General features: G+C 38.1%; 1 protein-coding gene across 2 annotated transcripts in view; it reads left to right on the top strand.

Annotated features, from left to right (window-relative positions):
• ESRP1 (epithelial splicing regulatory protein 1) overlaps nucleotides 1-19860 on the top strand; it is a 66189-nt gene that overhangs the window by 22802 nt on the left and 23527 nt on the right. The window contains exons 5-13 of one of the 2 annotated variants that reach the window (XM_006859213.1): nucleotides 585-683; nucleotides 813-867; nucleotides 3878-3988; nucleotides 4551-4683; nucleotides 4786-4828; nucleotides 7783-8084; nucleotides 11021-11239; nucleotides 13365-13551; nucleotides 18734-18902. In XM_006859213.1, coding sequence (XP_006859275.1) covers nucleotides 585-683; nucleotides 813-867; nucleotides 3878-3988; nucleotides 4551-4683; nucleotides 4786-4828; nucleotides 7783-8084; nucleotides 11021-11239; nucleotides 13365-13551; nucleotides 18734-18902 — 1318 coding nt within the window. Of the gene's footprint in view, nucleotides 1-584; nucleotides 684-812; nucleotides 868-3877; nucleotides 3989-4550; nucleotides 4684-4785; nucleotides 4829-7782; nucleotides 8085-11020; nucleotides 11240-13364; nucleotides 13564-18733; nucleotides 18903-19860 lie in introns of both variants that reach the window. The other variant, XM_006859212.1, reaches the window with a different exon arrangement.

Raw genomic sequence — 19860 nt, 5'->3', positions numbered from 1 at the left:
GCTTCACTCTTCACCCTAGTCCTTTGTGGCTATGTCACTGACTCTAGGCCCAAGAGTCTTCAGGTCTTGCCACTTTAATTCATTTTTCATGGTTTCAAACTACCTGTGCAGAGCATTCATGTATTTGTTGTTGCTGCTAATAGTGGCATTGAATCAATTTCAGTTTATGGTGATCCCGTGTGTAGAACTGCTCCATAGGGCTTTCTAGGTCTTGATGGTTTTAAAGCAGATCACCAGGATTGTCTTCAGAGATGTCTTATGATTAAATTCAAACTGATAACCTTTTTGAAAATAGTTGAGCGCTTGACTTGTTAGTGTCACCCATGAATTCCTCCTTCATTCATTTGCTACTACTCAATAAACAGGAATTTCACTAGTGGTCATACATCAGAAGAGGATTGACTTTGCCATTTTTTAGCTATCAGAGCTTTAAGAATTATGTATGAAGTACAGACTGATTAGAAGCCGTTTCTAGAGCATTGTCTATCTACATATATTGTATTTGCCTTCTTGCTTTTAATTTTAGGTTAGAAAAATAATCTCATTTTACCTCCCCAAAATGTTGCCTTAACTTCATCTGACAGGTTTGAATTTGGAGAAAAATAGTTCAGTTTCCCGATATGGAGCTTCTCAAGTTGAAGATATGGGGAATATAATTTTAGCAATGATCTCAGAACCCTATAGTAAGTATGGCTCTTATATCAGTGGGACCTGTAATTTCATCCCAACATCTTTCCTTTACTTATAATTTTTTCTGCAACTTTGTCTCTCTGATAACTAAACTGATGATGTTAATATGTTCTGATTTTTAGATCACAGATTTTCCGATCCAGAAAGAGTAAATTACAAATTTGAAAGTGGCACGTGGTAAGTACGTGGGTTTTGTTCCATTAAGTCTTTCACTTTGTTTTTATCCATTTTATGTTTCACTCCCTTATTTATATTTTAGTTAGTTTCTTTATGCATTATTGAGAAATAGAATGTGTTTTAAATATACACATTAAACATGAGAAGTTTTCTTATAAATTCACAGTTTCAACATGGCAAGTACAATAATCGTACTAGATTGTACTTTAGATTCTAGCCAGCCGAAATCCATTATAAATGAAAGACAAGTAGGACTAGGAATTAAGAGTATATGATTCAATCTTGTGTCCTTTGAGATCCAGACTTTCATATTTTCTCTGCAATGACCAGTGGTGTTTCTCATTGCCTTCCACTGAATTAGTCAGGGCACACTTCGTATTTTCTATACATGTTAATGCTTGACCCATAAAATAATTCTAAGCAGCAATGTGTTTTGCAAAAAAAAAACAGTTTTTCTCTTTATAGGTATGTTGTCAGATGCCATGGGTTCCAACTCAATAGCAACCCTGTATTGGGTTTTCTTAGGAGGTTTTAATCACCGACCTTGTGATTAACAGTTCAGTGCACCACACCAGGATTTCTTTGTCGGTATTGTTGTTGTTAAGTGCCGTGAAGTGGGTTCCAACTTACAGTCACCATATGAAGGGTTTCTGACCTTGTCTTTGCAGTTCAGTGTTGATCCTACAATGTGCCACATCGCTTTTTAGGTATGTTGCCATGGAGTTGGTTTGGACTCATAGAGACTCTAAATAGGGTTTCCAAGGAACGACTTGTGAGTTTGAACCATCTACCTTGTGGTCCAGAGTTTATCCTATAGTGCCACACCAGGACTCTTCCTTATAGGGATTTTGACTGTTATGAAAGCAAGCCATGCCCTATGCATTCTAGATAGCAAGTTATCTATTTCTTAATGATAGGTCATATGTAAAAGGTTGGAGTCCTTGTATGGTGCTGTGGGTTAATGCACAAAACTGCAAAGTTGGTTTGAACCACAAGGTTGGCGGTTCAAGCTTACCAGCCACTCCTTGGAACCCCTTTCCAGAGCCACTCTGTGTCTGAACCCACTCAGTGGCACTTAACAACAACAACAACAACAACACATAAAAGGTTGTAGTGTTTATAATGGAGCCCTGGTGTGTAGCTGTATGATAGGCACTCAACTGCAAAGTCGGTTCGAACCGTAAGGTTAGCAATTCAAAATCACCAGCCCTCCTTGGAAACCCTATACAGGGTTGCTATGAGTCAGAACCAACTCCATGACCCTTAAAAACAATTGCTTATAATAGAAGGAGGCTTTCAAAAGTTTGGGAAAATGAAATTAAAAAGCACAAAGGAGAGAAAATTGAATGAAAATATATAGTTACAGAGTTCTTCAAGTGTTCATTAACAAGTATATTATTTGAAGGTTAACTGTGCTAACTTAAAGACCTATATTGTAATCATTAAAATAAATAAAAAAGACATGTACCTAAAAAAATCAAAAAAAAAAAAAAAAAGATAATGGAATTTTTCCACAAACTTTTGGATCCTTTAGTAAGCTCCCTTGGTGGCAAATCATGGGTTAAATGTTAGACTACTAACCTCAAGTTCTATTGTTCAAACCCATCAGCTGTTTAGTGAGTGAAAGATATTGCTGTCGGCTCCCCATAAAGATTTATACTCTAAGAAACCCTAAAGTCTCCTATAGGGTTACCATGAGTCATAAACTTGGATATTGGGATTACATTTTTAAGAAATACCTTTAGTCACTCTAACCTTCATTCATTTTCTCTGATGTTTTCCCAAGGCATGTGATATTTATGTATATCTTTAGTTTTTGACTAGCCCATCCTCTCACTGGATAACTTCCAGAAGTGGAAAAGCTTTACAAGAATTTCACTGAGCTAATTTGAAGATGTTCTATATGTTACTTTCTTTCTTTTAAAGAGGTAACATCTTCTATCCTGTCTTTCTTTAAAGGAAAGGAAGTAACTGGGGTGGAGTATGAAGCGGTGCTATCTCTGTTTGTGATCATAGGTAGACCTGTTGGAGTTTATAAATCACAGTAGGGAATTGTGTAAGACTGTCCCAGGTGCTGAAGTGAACAGAAACTTGACCTGTAGGAAGACTTAGAGTTCTATCTAGTTGTAGAGAAAGTGAGTCATTAGGAAAACATCCTAAAGTACTCAAAAGTGCGAACATAAGGGGAATAGAACATCAAAAGATGTCACAATATATAATAGGTGATTTGCTAATGACTCATTAAGGTGTGGGGATACCCAAGCATTTCCATAAATACACACTCTGTAATGGCTTCCCTGTTTGCTCACTAACTTGAGAATACTTTGATTTGTAGACCCTGAGCACACAAACTCATTCCTCGTGTTTGTTATTTAGTACATCTATGCTATTCCTGAATTTTGCCTAAAAACTGGATTTAACTTCTATCTGTATACTGGCCAGATCTAAGATTACATTTAAATCGATTCTTGCTGATTCTAGGAAGTTTTAGGCAAGGATAGTATGGGAAGAACTGTGTCCCATGTATTGGTCCGGGCTCTTTGTAGGTATGGCAAGCCAGCAATTCCTCCTCTGATAGATGGTTGGTTAGGTGAGTTAGCTATGTTTCACCTGCATATCCAGCATATTTCTATGTAAACCAAGTAGTGATAATACAGAGCTACCTAAAGATTATATGCTTTGAATATATGAGGTTATGAAGTTAGTCTGGAGTTCTGGTGTGGCGCTGTGGGTTAATGCACCAGACTGCAAAGCTGTTTGTACTGCAAGATTGGTGGTTCAGACTCAGCAGCTGCTCCTTGGAAACCCTATACAGGGTTGCTGTGGATTGGAATTGACTCGACAGCACTTCCCAACAACCACAACAAAGTTAGTCTGTCAATATTTAAGTCTGCTTGAAACCCAAATAACTCATTCCTGGGTGTATAATGAGGCAGATTGCTTTATAAGGGGTAGCACATCAGATTTGCTATCATTAGTTATGCAACATGAAGTTTTGCTTGATTCACAGCAGCAAGATGGAACTTATTGATGATAATACGGTAGTGAGAGCACGGGGTTTACCATGGCAGTCTTCGGATCAAGATATTGCAAGATTCTTCAAAGGACTCAATATTGCCAAGTTGGTTTTCTTAAACTTACTTTTTCCTTTTTTTTTTATTGTGAATTGAGTGATAGTTCACATGAGAGAACATCAGCTTTACACAATCGTTTCATTGCAATGATTGCAATCTTTGTGCATCATCATTCAACAGTATTTGCATCTATTCCCTCTGTTTTTTTTTTTTGTTGTTGTTGTTAATTTTTTATTATATATACACAAAAACATTCAGGAATATATAATCATTTAAACAACCAAAGGACACATTCTGCAAGCCTGCCTCTTGGCCACCAACACACAGCCTTTTTCTTCCCATGAGTCTAGAATCCTCAGCTGCTCTCTTTCTGCATGACCTCATCTCTGCCTCCATCTGTGTTGTCTGCTTCTCTGGTTAGGGTTCCACATTCTGCTCATGCTGTTTTCCTTTGATGGGCCTTGGGTCCTCTGTTTCTGGACTGTAAGATTAACTACTCCCCCATTTAAAGTAACTTTTACTTAAGGATCTCAAAGGAATAAGGGGTTTCCTAACACATTCGGCAGGCTTATTCTTTTTTACCTGCCTTCTGTTTTCTTATTTTATAAGGGGAGGTGCTGCACTTTGTCTGAATGCTCAGGGTCGAAGGAATGGAGAAGCACTGGTTCGGTTTGTAAGTGAAGAACATAGAGACCTAGCACTGCAGAGGCACAAACACCACATGGGGACCCGGTACATTGAGGTATGTCATCACAGGCGGGGGGACTCTAGGCATCTTGAATTAGCATTAGCATATGACATAAGGCTCAGAACCTATGTGTTTAATTTCCCTTTGTTTTCTTAGGTTTACAAAGCAACAGGTGAAGATTTTCTTAAAATTGCTGGAGGTGAGTACCTTTTATGTATAATGTGGGTATCATAATGCGAATCTAAAATTGTGCAGTACAGCAAGGGTGGGTAATTAGCATCATGAGTTGTGCTTATTTCCCAATGAAACATGCGATTGGCACATTCCAATAGTATCAATGAGTATATTGAAATACAGACAACATTTAAATCTCTTCTCTGGTGGTGGTTATATGTTGTAGAGTCAATTTTGACTCATAGCACCCCTGTGTAGGGTTTCCAAGTCTGTAGACCTTTATGCGATCAGAAAGCCTCATTTTTCTCCTCCAGAATAGCTGGTAGTTTCAAACTGCTGACCTTGAGGTTAGCAGCCCGACTCAGAACCATTAAGCTGCCAGAGCTCTTTATATATAGCTCAGGTGAAAAATGTTTGTGACCATCAATCTTGTATTAGCAGCATCCTGTTAATATAACTTGCTCTGGCAATTATTTCTTTAACTAAACCCAAGGTCTCAAAATTGAGAGCTTCAAATTTAGAAAAGTTACCAAAATTCCGCAGTGTCATATATTGGTTGATGTAATATGTATTTGGAGTTCTATGGTCTTATCTGAATCCTCTGGTTTCATGGTAGATGCACTGCAATTTGGAGGTGGCAAAGCTAAGTAATATGCCAATTATATTGCCTGGGATTTCATAATACTATGAGCATTATAAGAATTTGTTATTAGGAAGGAGTATAGATAGTGAATGAGCTTGAAGTCTATGCAGTTTCATACAGGTATGTGTTGCTTAACGTCCATCATGCATCCTTGAAATAGGATGTTAACACAGTTGGACATTGTGGGATCACCATATTATTTATGTATATCCCACAACATCCAGACCACAAATCATCTGAGGTCACACAGCGTGTGTGGAGCCACAAGCCTGAGTCTGAGTGGCTGCTGCTCTCTGCAGCTGTACACTCTGTGATCATGTCCTTCTGCTCGGCCACAACACTCCCACTGAAAAAGTCTTCTTGTCTGAATCAATGGCACTGGTTCCCTTCCACACTGAGTGTACCAGTGCTGGGGACTGAATCTGAGCTCAGACAGAGGGTCTACAACCCTATGATCTAAAGGAACTTTCATCCTGAGACCTCCACCTCCACTCAGACAATGAGGGTCAGATCACAGGTGTGCAAGAAGACCTCAGGGAAGATGGTGGCCTCAGGGAACCATCAGGAGTCCCTTCTGCCCTGTCCCCTGTCATTCTCTCATCATTGGGACCTGGACCTCCTAGAAATCACCACTACCATGTAGCCTTGCTTCTACATGATCCAGATACTCCAACCTCCAACCCTGAGCTGGTCACCCAGCCAGAGTCTTATTAGGAGCTGTAATATCTGGTCCCTCAAGACACCTATTAAAACAAGTACAGGAGAAACACCTCCTAGTCTGATTTGTTGAAGTTGGAACAAGAGACTATGCCGATGTCTCCCCAGCCAGATGTTCCTGAGGTTAAGGTGGACCAGGACACCAGTGCTGAAGAGACTGCTGACGGTCCTTCCTAGAAGAGTCAAATTGGTGTTTTGGAGTACTAGTCAACCAGCCACCAGACACTTCATCCTGTAAGCAGAAGAGGGTCACCTACTGTGCAATACTCCTGCTATAGGGAACCCTGGGAACTTGTGATGACTGTGAGCAACTGAGCTGGCCAATGGCTTTGGCCTGGGCCTGGGCTTCAGGGGCTGGCAAGGTAGTGCACAGGTCAAAAAGTCCTACCTCTTTGTGATCTGCAACAAGAGTTGAAGCAACACTGTATCCACGCAAGTAAGATGTACACATGTGGCCATTGTAGCACTTCATGCGGTACCTACACATCCAAGACACTGATCAGACCTATGAAAGTGAGTGCGGCCAACCTTCTGTCAGAGCTCCAACCTGGTGTGACACCAGCTGCTACACGTTACACTTACAGCCAGTGTGCCAAGGCCTTCATCTGGAACTCCATGCCCATCAAGCTCCAGCGTGTCCACGCAGGTGAGAAGCCCGATAAGTGCCATGAGTGCAGCAAGCCCTTCCCCAGATGTTCCCACATCCAGCCACACCTGCAGACCACATGACCTATGGGCAGGAAGCCTAAGCCTGCAGCACATCCTTGAGGCCAGAGGTCACAGCTGATCCAGCACCAGAGCATTTACTACCTGGCCCAGGCAGGAGAGTCAGATGGGGCTGGTGAGAGACACCAGTCTACATCAACCCACCCACCCTCCTGTAAGGCTGGTTCTGCGTGCTCAGTGTCCACAATAGACTCTGGTTTCTGGAGTAAAAATCAAGCCTTATGTGACTACAGATGTATAGGAATTTGACTTTGTTTGAACAGCTGTTACGCAGTTGCATACCTGTATTTGCTACATACAGCTCTGTATAAAATGCTTTGTGTTGTGCAGAATGTTGAGAATGGATTCTGAGTACATAGGAATTCATTAGACCATTTCTCTACTTTAATATGTTGCTAGTTTTATTAAGCAATTCAGGATATAATAACACAAATCACCAGAATGTTTTATATGTGCTCATTTAATTGGATTTTCATATGTAGAGTAGGTAATTTTATAGAAGTGATGAGGCATCTAAGGCACAGAGATTAAACTTGAGTAGGTTTATACTAAGAAAAATGGTAGAAAAAAAGATTGGATTCCATCATCCTGGGTCTTGGTCCTGTGCTTTTAAACCACTGTAATGGCTATTGTCTTTCCATGAAGAGAGAAAGGTTATTGGTCCATGATTTACTTGTCTAGACAGTTACATAAATTTAAAAAGAAATGTTTCAGATTTTAGATTGTATCATTATGAATTGAGTATGTATGTGATCTTAGTAAGGAGAACTGGTATTGTAGTGATCTTAAGTTTGAATACCAGACCTTGCAAAAAAAATGTAGCTGTGTTCGATCTGGTAAAATTGATGTCTTCACTATTTCTCTCCATGCTTCCCTATATTTCCATTCTCTAGGTACATCCAATGAAGTAGCCCAGTTTCTCTCCAAGGAAAATCAAGTCATTGTCCGAATGCGGGGGCTCCCTTTCACAGCCACAGCCGAAGAAGTTGTAGCCTTCTTTGGACAGCATTGCCCCATTACTGGGGGGAAAGAAGGCATCCTCTTTGTCACCTACCCAGATGGGAGGCCAACAGGGGATGCTTTTGTCCTATTTGCTTGTGAGGAATATGCACAGAATGCATTGAGGAAGCATAAGGACTTGCTGGGTAAAAGATACATTGAACTCTTCAGGAGCACAGCAGCTGAAGTTCAACAGGTTGGTTCTAAAGAGCATGTTGGTTGCTTTGCATTAATTTCTCTTATTTATATTTGGAAATAAGATCTTATTCATTGTGTGAAAACAAAAGTTGGAAAAGATAAGTACATGAGAAAAACCTGATTCCATAACCAAAAGATAGTAACTATTTTGCCTGGTATGATGTTAAGAACTGTCGAGTTGGTTCCGACTAAATAGCGAGCTTGTATAGGGTTTCTGAGGAGTGGCTGGTGGGTTTTAACTGTCGACTTTGTAGTTAGTAGTCCGGTGCGTATCCTACAGCGCCCACAGGAAATAGTACCAGAGGATTTTATATAACTGGAATAATGTTGAAAGTACATGTTTGTATTTTAACACTAGATATCTTGACAGTTTACCCACATTTTTTTAATAAAGTCATCTTTAAAATAATTAATCTCATGGTAATGTGATAATCTATAAATTCATCTATTGTGCATGTAGGTTTTTTGTTTTTCCTACAATAGGAAATTCCTATATAAACATGTTTATAAAACTATTAATTTCTGACTAGATTCTTTAGAATGAGTTTTAAATAATGTATTGCTTAATTTAATTTAGTTCTAAAATGATTTTATCAATTTCATATGCTGCTGGTGAGCCCTTTTATCCTACTACTAGTTTTCAGAATTTAGTTGTTTTTTAGGCATAAGATGGCAGTTCCACCCACTCCCAGATTTACAGTGATTCATACAGATGTATAAAAACTCTTAAGGTTTTTGGCTACTATTTTAGACTTATTAGTTGAATAGTACCATTATTGTCTTCAAGGTCCAATATGTATTTCCTTCATAACTGAGATCACGTTGACAGCATTACATAAGTTTTCCAATTAATTCTATTTCTTTCCCTTAGTAAAACAGTCATTGAGGTGTTTCTAGGGGTCTTTTTGATGACTTTAGGACACTTTGTTATTGTTGTTGTTGTTAAGTGCCGTCGAGTCGGTTCCGACCCATAGCGACCCTGTACAGGGTTTCCGAGGGTGTAAATCTTTACGGGAGTAGAAAGCCTCATCTTTCTCCCGTGGAGCAGCTGGTAGTTTCGAACCGCTGACCTTAAGGTTCGCAGCCCGATTCGTAACCACTACGCTACCAGAGCTCCTTCACTTTGTGATTATTTCTATAGAAATATTCACAAGAATACCAAACATATTTATACCTAGAATTAGGTAAAATTGAATTTTTAAATTAGTGTATTTATGCTCTTAAATTCTAAATGTTTAGTATACTTATAAATACTTCTATACCTTGTTAAAGATGAATATCTGAACTTCAAAGGTAAATATACTTCAAACAACATTGCACACGTTTTCCCCAAACTAGACAGAAAAAAAGAGATGAGATTTTTCATTTAAGAAACTTAGTGGAAGACATTTTATGGACAACATGGCCTAAAATGAAGTGCCCCAGGGCCTTGGCTACTATTAGTTGGGTATAGCATATGCTGCATAATTTTGATCATACGGTGGTAATGAGTGTAGTTAAGCTTCCTCCCCATCCTTACTGATGAATTTAAGAGTTGCTGAGGGATAGTCATAGGCTCTTCTAATGTCTTTTCATTACTAATCATTTCGTTTAATAAGTACTTGGACATTTACTTTGTGCCAGGCTCTGTAAGGTGCTTTATTATTTCCTGTCCTGGGTTTATTTTAGGATGACATCGAATTTCTGTTCTTACTTTTCTGCCAATGTTTGTGCTATGTCAGGTTTGTTTGGATAATCTGTAAAAGACTTCTGGTCTCTTAGTCATGAAATGAAATTTCTTTGACTGTTTTTTGTGTGTTCTTTTTCGGAGGGGAAGTCACTTTTTCAGATAGCAGTTAGACAGGGTGTGGTTAAGGAAGTTTAGATACAATTTTGGGAGGAGTTCATCAATTCTGTATTTCCCAGGTATGGAATGGATGAACTCCAAAGGTTGTAATGATCATTTATTCAGAAAAGCTGGATATGCCAGGGCCACCCAGTATTATGAACTAGTTGGCATGCCTGAATCAAAAACAAAAGTGAACAAGATCGGTGTTGTCCTAAGGAGCAGTCCTTTCTCCATTATGTACCTAAGCTATCACCCATCTTCAAGATAGTTCCATGACTTAAAAAGATTGTGAATGTCTGGAATTGCCAGACATTAAATTAAAATTTCAGTTTTATATTGGTCATTCTTAATTTGTGCTGCTTTTTTATCCTTATGCATGTGCACTTGATTCTATTGTATTCATAATCATTGTTAGGCTTGTGTGGTTTGGGTTTTACTAGGTCATTCTTTTTCCATGTGTTGGGGGTCAGAGATGGGATGTAAAGAGAACATTAAGGGGAATACTATGTGCTCATTGAAGCAGAATCTAACAGATTGCTACAAAAACACACATTAGTGATATATACAGGTTTTTTTTTAAGTTACCATCTTTAAGGTTACTTCTTCCAAGTTCCAAACTCAAACTCACTGCCATAGAGTCATAGTAACCCTACATAGGGTTTTGAGGCTGTAAATCTTTTTGGGAGTAGAACGCATCTTCTGTCTCTTGCAGAGCAGCAGGTAGTTTGCATTACTGCCTTTGTGATTAATAGTCCAGTGCTTACCCTGCAGTGCCACCAGGCCTCAAGTGGTGATAAATTTGTTCAGATAGACAAATTCTTAATCTGAGCTCACTATTTGGTGTCTATTGTATGCATTACCATCTATTGAGAAAAGTGATTTTCCCAGGTAAAAAACTCGAGTCCCTTTTTCCATCAGTACTTCTCAGATTTTTTTTTTTTTTAATTCCCTGAGAATCTTATTAAAATGCAGATTCATACTTACTAAGTCTAGAGTTGAGCTGAGATTCTATATTTCTAACCGTTTTCCTGGTGAACCAATGTTGGGCAACAGAACGTATTACAATAGCAAGACTCTAAATAACTTCTATTTTGCTTTGAGTACAGGTGCTGAATCGATTCTCCTCGGCCCCTCTCATTCCACTTCCAACCCCTCCCATTATTCCAGTACTACCTCAGCAATTTGTGCCTCCTACAAATGTTAGAGACTGTATACGCCTTCGAGGGCTTCCATATGCAGCCACAATTGAGGACATCCTGGACTTCTTGGGGGAATTCTCCACAGATATTCGAACTCATGGAGTTCACATGGTATTGAATCACCAGGTAAGGATGTGTTTTACTAGAAAATTTTCTTGCTTACTTCTGATTATCAAAGACTTTTCTTTGAATAAGAAAGCACAAGCATTCCTCAGTAATATAGTATCTTTTGCAAGGAATGATTTAACTGTAAATGAAACAGCTCTAGATGAACTATGGAATGAATGATGTGATTAACATTCATATTCAGCTTGGATACCTTCATGACATATGTCTCTCAAATCAAGTGTTAGGTAGGAGTCAAATATATTGCATATCTATTGTCTATACAACATTTCCCATTGTAACTACTCAGTTCTGCAAATCTGCCATTATACTGTGAAAGCAATCTTAAATGGTATATAAACAGATGAGTATGTCTGTGTACCAGAATATTTTATGTCCATAGACTGTTTATAAGCTCAGTGAGGACTTATAGCTCCCTTACTTAGATTTACATGTGAAGTATAACAGACATTGAAATATATTATTGAATTATAGGGGAAGCCTTCTGTCAAAATCGAACCATATTCTTTTTTGGTGTACAAGCAGTTTAACATGTGACTACCAGTTGGGTTTCACTTGTTTTTTGTTTAAAAGAACTAATCATAGTAGTTGAATATTTTACCAACATTTTGTGTTAGGAACAGAAAGCACAGGATTCTACAAATCCTTAAGTAGTTCTAGTCAGAACTTTGGAATTCTTTATTAAAAGCAAAATTGTATGAATTTTTTGAAAATCAGATGTTTTCTGTGCACATGCATTCAAATAAAAGTTTATGTTAGAAGCAAGAATGATTTTCCAAATGGCTGATTCCCCGCCTTTCCTTTTCATTTGAACTTGGTCATATTCTGAACCATCATCTGTTCATCTCATGGGAAAACTCCTGTCGCTGGTGCAAGGAATCATAAAACTCCTTGCTGCGCTTCCCACACAACACATGCTCACTCTACGTCTTATGTTAATGTTAGGCTATACAATGTTTCATGAACTAGTTACCCTTTCAGTGTGCTTGATGAGTAAGAGTCATTTCCCCACGATTCATCTTTGACTCAAATTTCTAATAACCTACAAGCTGTCACTATGATTACCAACAGTAGCAGAGTTTCCTCTCATTTACCCACATGACTTATTGTGATTACACTTGGAAGAAATGCTCCTTTGATGATAGAAAGGTTCTTAATTGTTAGTTTTCTATCTTGGACTGGGTTTGATGCTAATTTGCCTGGGATGGTAGCTCTTATGGTAACTTGCATGGTAAAATTTGAATAAATGGTCCCTTAGAGACTTTTCAAACCATAAAACAAAAAAGCAATCCTATAAGCCTGTGTCTTTTTCTCCCATTAAATGGTCAATGCTAAGTAAAACTGAGATAGTGTATGTAGAGTTCTGGTTCTGTGGAATAGAAATCTACAGGCTTAATTTTGAATAGAGGATTATTTAGTCAACTGTTACTCATAGAGGACATGTCTACAAATACTGGTGTGGCCAAAGTTTATAATGAAGGTGCCATGTAGGAAGAGTTCATAAGCAAGACTAGTGTTATAGCGATTACCAGCCATCACTCTGCTATGTTATATCCAGTTCATTATACCCTTCCCTATCTCCTAAGCCATATTGCAGCCTAGGCTTCAGTGATGAGGGAAAAGTGAATAGGATGTTACCGTGAGCTTGACGGACCAGGAACGAGAGCCAAAATAGAACACTGGTTTGTTCACAGTTTTCCCGTAGGAGGATACGTAAAGCTCTAATACTGGTTCTGTTACTAGCTTTTCTCACTGGAATGAGATTAAATCAGATTTTGCTGAAGGGGGTAAAAAAAAAACCTAATATACAATCCTATACTTTATACCCATGGTCATAAGGAGACCCTTTCAGGACCATGTAAATCTGATACTAATTAAAAGAAACCAAAAAGGATCTATTTCAACTATGAGCTCTCAAAACTGTTTCTTCAAGGTTTTGTGGGCCATTGTGGTGATTAGGTGATGAAATGCAAGTCAAATTTCAGTTGATCACACTGTCACCCATATTTTGTGGTTAAAATGTCTGTACTATGGGTGATTGTCACATTGCATGTTTTATAAGCAACCATTTCCTTGTTGAAGGAGACAGTCTCCTTTTGTTTTTATTCTTCCCCCACAAACTCAGGGCCGCCCGTCAGGAGATGCCTTTATCCAGATGAAGTCTGCCGACAGAGCATTTATGGCTGCACAGAAGTGTCATAAAAAAACCATGAAGGACAGATATGTTGAAGTCTTTCAGTGTTCAGCTGAGGAGATGAACTTTGTGTTAATGGGGGGCACTTTAAATCGAAATGGCTTATCCCCACCGCCATGTAAGTTACCATGTAAGTTTTTCTTGGGTCTTGGCGCTATTCTACGCTATGTGCTGGTAGGTGCTTAAGCTGCTTTCATAACTTTCTGTGCCCCTGGTTCTTTTCTGAGGCAGGTGAGGTGGTTACATAAGGCTTTCCCATCTGAAATCGGTAGTATCTGGTAATCATTTAAGACCTTGGTTGTGGACACCCATAATTAGAGATGCTACAAATACTTCCTTTTAAATTATATTCTTGCTTTTCCAGTGATAAGCACTTCATTTCTCAAGCTTAGTGTGCTCAAGATAAGCACTGACTCTGGGAGTCAACCTGGCTTTGTTGATGTTATAATGCGCATTTAAATCAGTAAAATTTTGAGTATGGCCGGATCCATTTTGTTTTGTTTTATTTTATTATTATTATTATTATTATTATTGTTATTATTTTTGAAAAAACACATTAAGCTTTTTTTGTTATTTAATGCACATTTTGCACTTTTTTACTTTTGGGGACTCATGCATTTTTTTGAAAAGGATAATCTGAAGAGCATTTTCATTGTTCTACAGGGTATCTGGAATGAGCAAGTGAGTAAAAAATATAAATGCGTAAATAAATTAGCCAAAGTTTCCATTGGGTCTCAGGATCAGTGCTTACTTTCAAGCCATGCTCTTGCTCATTGATGTCTGGGTGTATGCCATCTGGAATCCTGTTTGAGAGGAATAATCCCTTTACTCTCGACAATAAGCTCTTGGTAGTGACTAAAGAACATGATGGGATATAATGTTAGTTCATTTTGTGTCATTTTCACTTTTAAATTCGATGTCTTATTAGGTGGCATGTTGGGTATATTTAAAGAATGTAGCACTAGGAATATACTTCAAAGATTTAAGAAAGTAAATTGGATTTATGTGGCTGATTTCAATTAAGTGGGGAGTTTAGCACATCATTTTCTGGTATAGATGGATCCTGTTTGTGATTCCATGTAATCTGTAGAATATTTGGGGGGGCTTAATCCTTTTCTACCTTTTGAAATGTCTTAATGCTAATAATTCCATTTACATGCTGCTTGCTGTTCGTGACTATCTAACAGTTGTTCTTAATGAATATCTCACTTAAAAATACACTATAGGGTTTAAGAGAATATCTAAATGTAAAATTTTAGTCCTAAATATCTTGTCTGCAAATCAACAATATCAGTAAGCATTATGATTTCCTTTAGTGGCAACCCATCAAACATTATGTTTTAAGGATATTTATTTATCACATATAATCCAAATTCTTCTCCAGTGAAATCCATCCTTTTCCTTTGCCCTCTTCCTAGAGTAAAACTGGTCTTTATGGACTGTCTTTTTAAGACATGAATTTCTTCACTTTCCTACTCACAAACCTTAAGATTATATAAATATTTTTGTGTGTTCCACCAGTAGTATATTTCCTTATCTTTCCTTTCTTTCAACACTTTGCTAAAATGAGGACAAAAATGTTAGTATAAATTTGTTTCTTTGGGTAGAAGAGTTTACTCATTTTTTCAGAATTGCAATTTACACCTGCTGCTATTATAGGTATAGTATACCTATGGACTGGACTCCTGGTATGGTGCTGTAGGATAAGGGCTGAACTGCTCACCACAAGGTGGTTCAAACCCACCAGCCACTCCTTGGAAACCCTGTATAGGATAGCTATGACTCAGAACTGACTCAATAGCACTTAACAACAACAAGAAGAATAATATTATGCCTCCTTCATTGGATTTTTTTTCTCCTGGCAAAGCATGTTATGGATAATTATATCATTATCCCGAAACTGTAAACTTCAGTTTTAGCTGTTTTTATTTAAATGCTCACTGAGATTTTTCTTGTTGAATACTTAAAGAAATACTGCCCAAAATCTGTTTTAAAGTGTTACTCATTTTGAAGTCAACTTAATAGTTGTCATCTGAGTATATATATGTATCATTTAGATTCTCTTTTAGGAGCACAAGAATAGTTATCTTTACATTTGAGAAATGTCCAAATTTTACTAGCCTAATCTGTTTGGCTGGAGTCCTGGTGTGGCACTGTGGGCTAATGAGTCAGACTAAAAAGTTGTTTGAACTGCAAGGTTGGTGGTTCGAGCTCACCAGCTGCTCATTGTAAACCCTATACAGGGTCGCTATGGGTCGGAATTGACTCGATGGCACTTTAACAACAACAGTATATTTGACTATCAATATTTGCTACCTCCCCCTTTGTTGAACCAGGCTAAATTTACACCTGTTATTGTGTGCCTTTAAGGAGCTCTGGTAGCGTAGTGGTTACGAATCGGGCTACGAACCTTAAGGTCAGCGGTTCGAAACTACCAGCCACTCCACGGGAGAAAGATGAGGCTTTCTACTCCCGTAACGATTTACACCCTCGGAAACCCTGTACAGGGTCGCTATGGGTTGGACCCGACTCGATGGCACTTAACAACAACAACAACAATTGTGTGCCTTTAAGGAGCTCTGGTAGCATACTGATTACGAATTGGGCAGCAAGCCACAAGGTCAGCAGTTCGAAACTATCAGCTGTTCCGAGGGAAAAAGATGAGGCTTTCTGCTCCTGTAAAAATTTACAGCCTCGGAAACCCTGTACAGGGTTGTTATGAGTTGGAACCGACTCCACGGCACACAACAATTATGTGCCTTTAAATCGATTCCAACTCACAGCAATCCTATAAGACAGAGTAGAATTGCCCCAGAATGTTTCCTAAACTGTAATTTTCCTGGGAACAGACTTCAAGTCTTTTCTCCCATCGAGAGGCTGGTGAATTCAAATGACAGAGCTTTTGGGTAGCAGACGGTCATGTAATCATTGCAATACCAGCCGTCCTTGATTATGCCTACTAAATTAGACAGCTTGGTCTTTTTGGCATGAGGTGCTGTATAATGAATTGCATGTCACTTGTGTAAGCAGGATACGAGCACAGGCTTTATATTTTTTATATAATTTAGGTGTATCAATTTGTCCAGATTGACTTCCTTTAAAGCCAGGAATCATAATTTTCAAAGAGTTATACATATCTATCGTATAGCACAGTTTAGGATGAATATGGAAGAAGTATCCAAATGTTATATGTGAGATTAATACGTATCCATATTCAGCTGACTCTTTTTAATTACGGGCATACAAATTGCTGTCTGGTCACTTCCAACACATGGTGACTTCATGTGTGTGAGAAAGAATTGTGTTCCATAGTATTTATAGTGGCTGATTTGGGGGCGGGAGGTGAGTAGATCTGCCAAGCTTTTCTTCCACCTACAGGTGGTCTTGAACCACTTTCATTTAGCAATCAAGTGCATTCATCATTGGCTCCAACCAGGGACCCCAGTAATCTGCATAGAAACATTGAAAGTCCTTAAAATAGCACACACAAAAATTAGTAGGAAAATATTACATCTGTGTCTCTGCCATTTGAAAAATATGCGTGGTGATGCTGGGTACTAGAAGTGAAGCCAGGGTCCTTAAAAACTGTACACTTCCCAGTTATTTCTTCAGTTGGCCTATTTGTGAACCTCCCCTATGCCGAAGCTGATGCAAGCAATTCGTCTAACTTAAAAGAGTTTCTGTATATGGAAGCCTTTGAATAAACTTTAGGCTAAGGAATTGAGGAAGTTGTAGTTACTGTTTAATCTTAGTATATTTTTTATCATCTTAACTTTCAGAAAGGCTTACACATTTATTTCTTTGAGACCATTTCCTAATAATAATCTGGTTTTTTTTTTTACAAACTTGGAAATCTAGATTATCTTCAAAGCTAATCTCTGGGTTGCCTTTAGGTGGGTGTGAATAATGCGTATTTACCTATCCCCTAGCCCTAGGAAGTTCTGTCCCTGTGGCATTTGCTTTGCTTTGCATTATATAGTGCAATTGACATTTGAACAACATAGGTTTCAGCAGCAAGTTCCACTTACTGTGAACTTTAAAAAAAAACCGCTTGTGATGTTAATCAACTCTGCAAGAGCAGTTCATCTTGCCAGTAATATGTGTAGTGGCTGTGTGCCATGGAGTCATAGTGACCCTTTACAGGGTTTCCGAGGCTATAAATCTTTATGGGAGCAGAAAACCTCATCTTTCTCCCATGTAACAGCTGGTAGTTTCGAACTGCTGATCTTGCGGTTGACAGCCCTATTCGTAACCATTACGCTACCAGAGCTCTTTAGTAATATGTGTATCACAGTTAAAAAGCCATCTCTTATGGTTCTGGCATATTTTTCATCACATTTAGTACAATACCAAAACCCTTGACTATCCCCATGAGACCCATTCAAAGTGCCCCTAAGTGATGATCAAAGTACACCTAAGAGACAGAGAAGTCATAACATTACAAGAGAAAGTTGAATTGCTCAATATGTACCGTAGTCTGTAGCTATGATAGCCTTTTGCTTGAAGATAAATTAACCTAAGGCAAGGACCATTGTTTTCCTTATTATTTATTTAAAAGGAAATTTGTGAAATCATTGCAACCATACCAGGAGGCACAAAATCCTTGACAGTTTTTGCAAAATGCCTTTTTCTTTTTCATTAAAAATGCAGCTTCCGCACTATGTGCTACATACAAAAGATGTGTGCTGATCACCTATACTCTCTGTAAGGCTTCCTATCAACAATAGGCTATTTGGAGGAGTCAAAAGAGATACAAGAATTTTTTAACTATGCGGCAGACTGTATTCATAATACTGGTGAATAGCATTTTGTCATTACCTTTTCTGTTTCTTACTATACTACAAGGTAGATGACAAAATGAAGTAACAATATATTGTTCTCAAATAAAAAACCAGTGATTGGCTGGAAGCTGTGTTTAATGTCAGCCCATGTTTCTTTTTTTCCAAAGATTGGCTTGTTGTAACTGGCATTCAGGAGTACAAAGCCAAAAAATAAACTTTAATTACACTATGATTAATTATTAAATATAGTTAAATACATTTGTAAAATGATGGCAAAGACTTCAAAATTCACTTGATGCTGGTTTTTCCAGATTGCACAATAAGTTCTTTGGGTTGATCGAGTTTGGTGTCTATTGCTTCTGTGTGTTACGTAATCAAAGGAAATGTCATGGGATAATGTAAAGAACACTTTCTTTTTAAAGTTTATGTGTAGAATCATGGCCCTCATGGCTTTAACATTAGCACATATGGTTTAGCTGATACAAATGTGTCTCAAAAATTCTCTTTTTGCTTATTTAGGCTTGTCTCCTCCTTCCTACACATTTCCAGCTCCTGCAGCAGTTATTCCTACGGAAGCTGCCATTTATCAGCCCTCTGTGCTTTTGAATCCACGAACCCTCCAGCCTTCCACAGCTTACTATCCAGCAGGCACTCAGCTCTTCATGAACTACACAGCATACTATCCCAGGTAAGGCTCTACCACACAGGAACAAAGGACTCCTGTTAGAGCCCGTACCTGAGCTCACAAAGGAATGTTGTCTCACACATTGAAGGTTCGCATGACAGTGAATAGCTTCTGGTTGTTTCAAAATAAATGGATACAAGTTTATCTGTAATACCGCATATTGACTGCATAGTCTTTTTGGTTACCTATATATACAACTTTTCCCATTTTTCTTGCTATCACAGGGCCATAAGTGAGTAGCACTCTAACCTTTGCAATGGAGATGCAATGGAATGTAAATCACTTTACAGCAAATCCATAATGAGAGCAGTTGTAAAGATTTTCATATTTTTATCCATAGTAAATAAAAGCTGCTGCTTTAAACTTTACAGGGCTTTCTTGTTTCCCCCTAAATCTTTGCTATAAACACACCCAGAATTGAATTATTTATTACTTTTGGGAGTCAAGATATTTTAAATCTTTGGTTCTCTTTTATTTGTACTCAACTTCTGAGAAACAGCAGTATGTAAAATGGGGAAATTGTTGTCAGTCTGGGCATTGAGAGATTTTAGTCTTATGTCTTCTAATTGGGACAAGTCATTGAACCTTTCAGGTTCTTAATAAATGATGGTATATATATGGTCAAGTTTTGGGCGTCCCTTCCAGCTTTGCTTGTTAAGTCTTTGTTTAACCAGTAGCTGGTTCACTTTTGTTAAAATACAAATTTGTGTTTATATTTTGTTAAAATATAAATTTGACATCAATAGTGCTAAAAATTAAAATATATACAGTTTGTTTTTTGGTAAGTGGTTATCAATGACTATATTGTGTTTCCTTTTCCCAATATCTAGAGTTTTCCAGGAAGGAGCAAAAACTTTCGGGGTCTCATTGTAGCATATTGTTGTTGTTTAGTGCCGTCAAGTTTTTTCTAACTCATAACTACCAGCTGCTCCGCGGGAGAAAGATGAGGCTTTCTACTCCC

This window comes from Chrysochloris asiatica, unplaced genomic scaffold (genome assembly GCF_000296735.1).
Source record: "Chrysochloris asiatica unplaced genomic scaffold, ChrAsi1.0 scaffold00031, whole genome shotgun sequence".
NCBI classification, from domain to species: domain Eukaryota; kingdom Metazoa; phylum Chordata; class Mammalia; order Afrosoricida; family Chrysochloridae; genus Chrysochloris; species Chrysochloris asiatica.
This window is presented reverse-complemented; position numbering and strand designations above follow the sequence as displayed.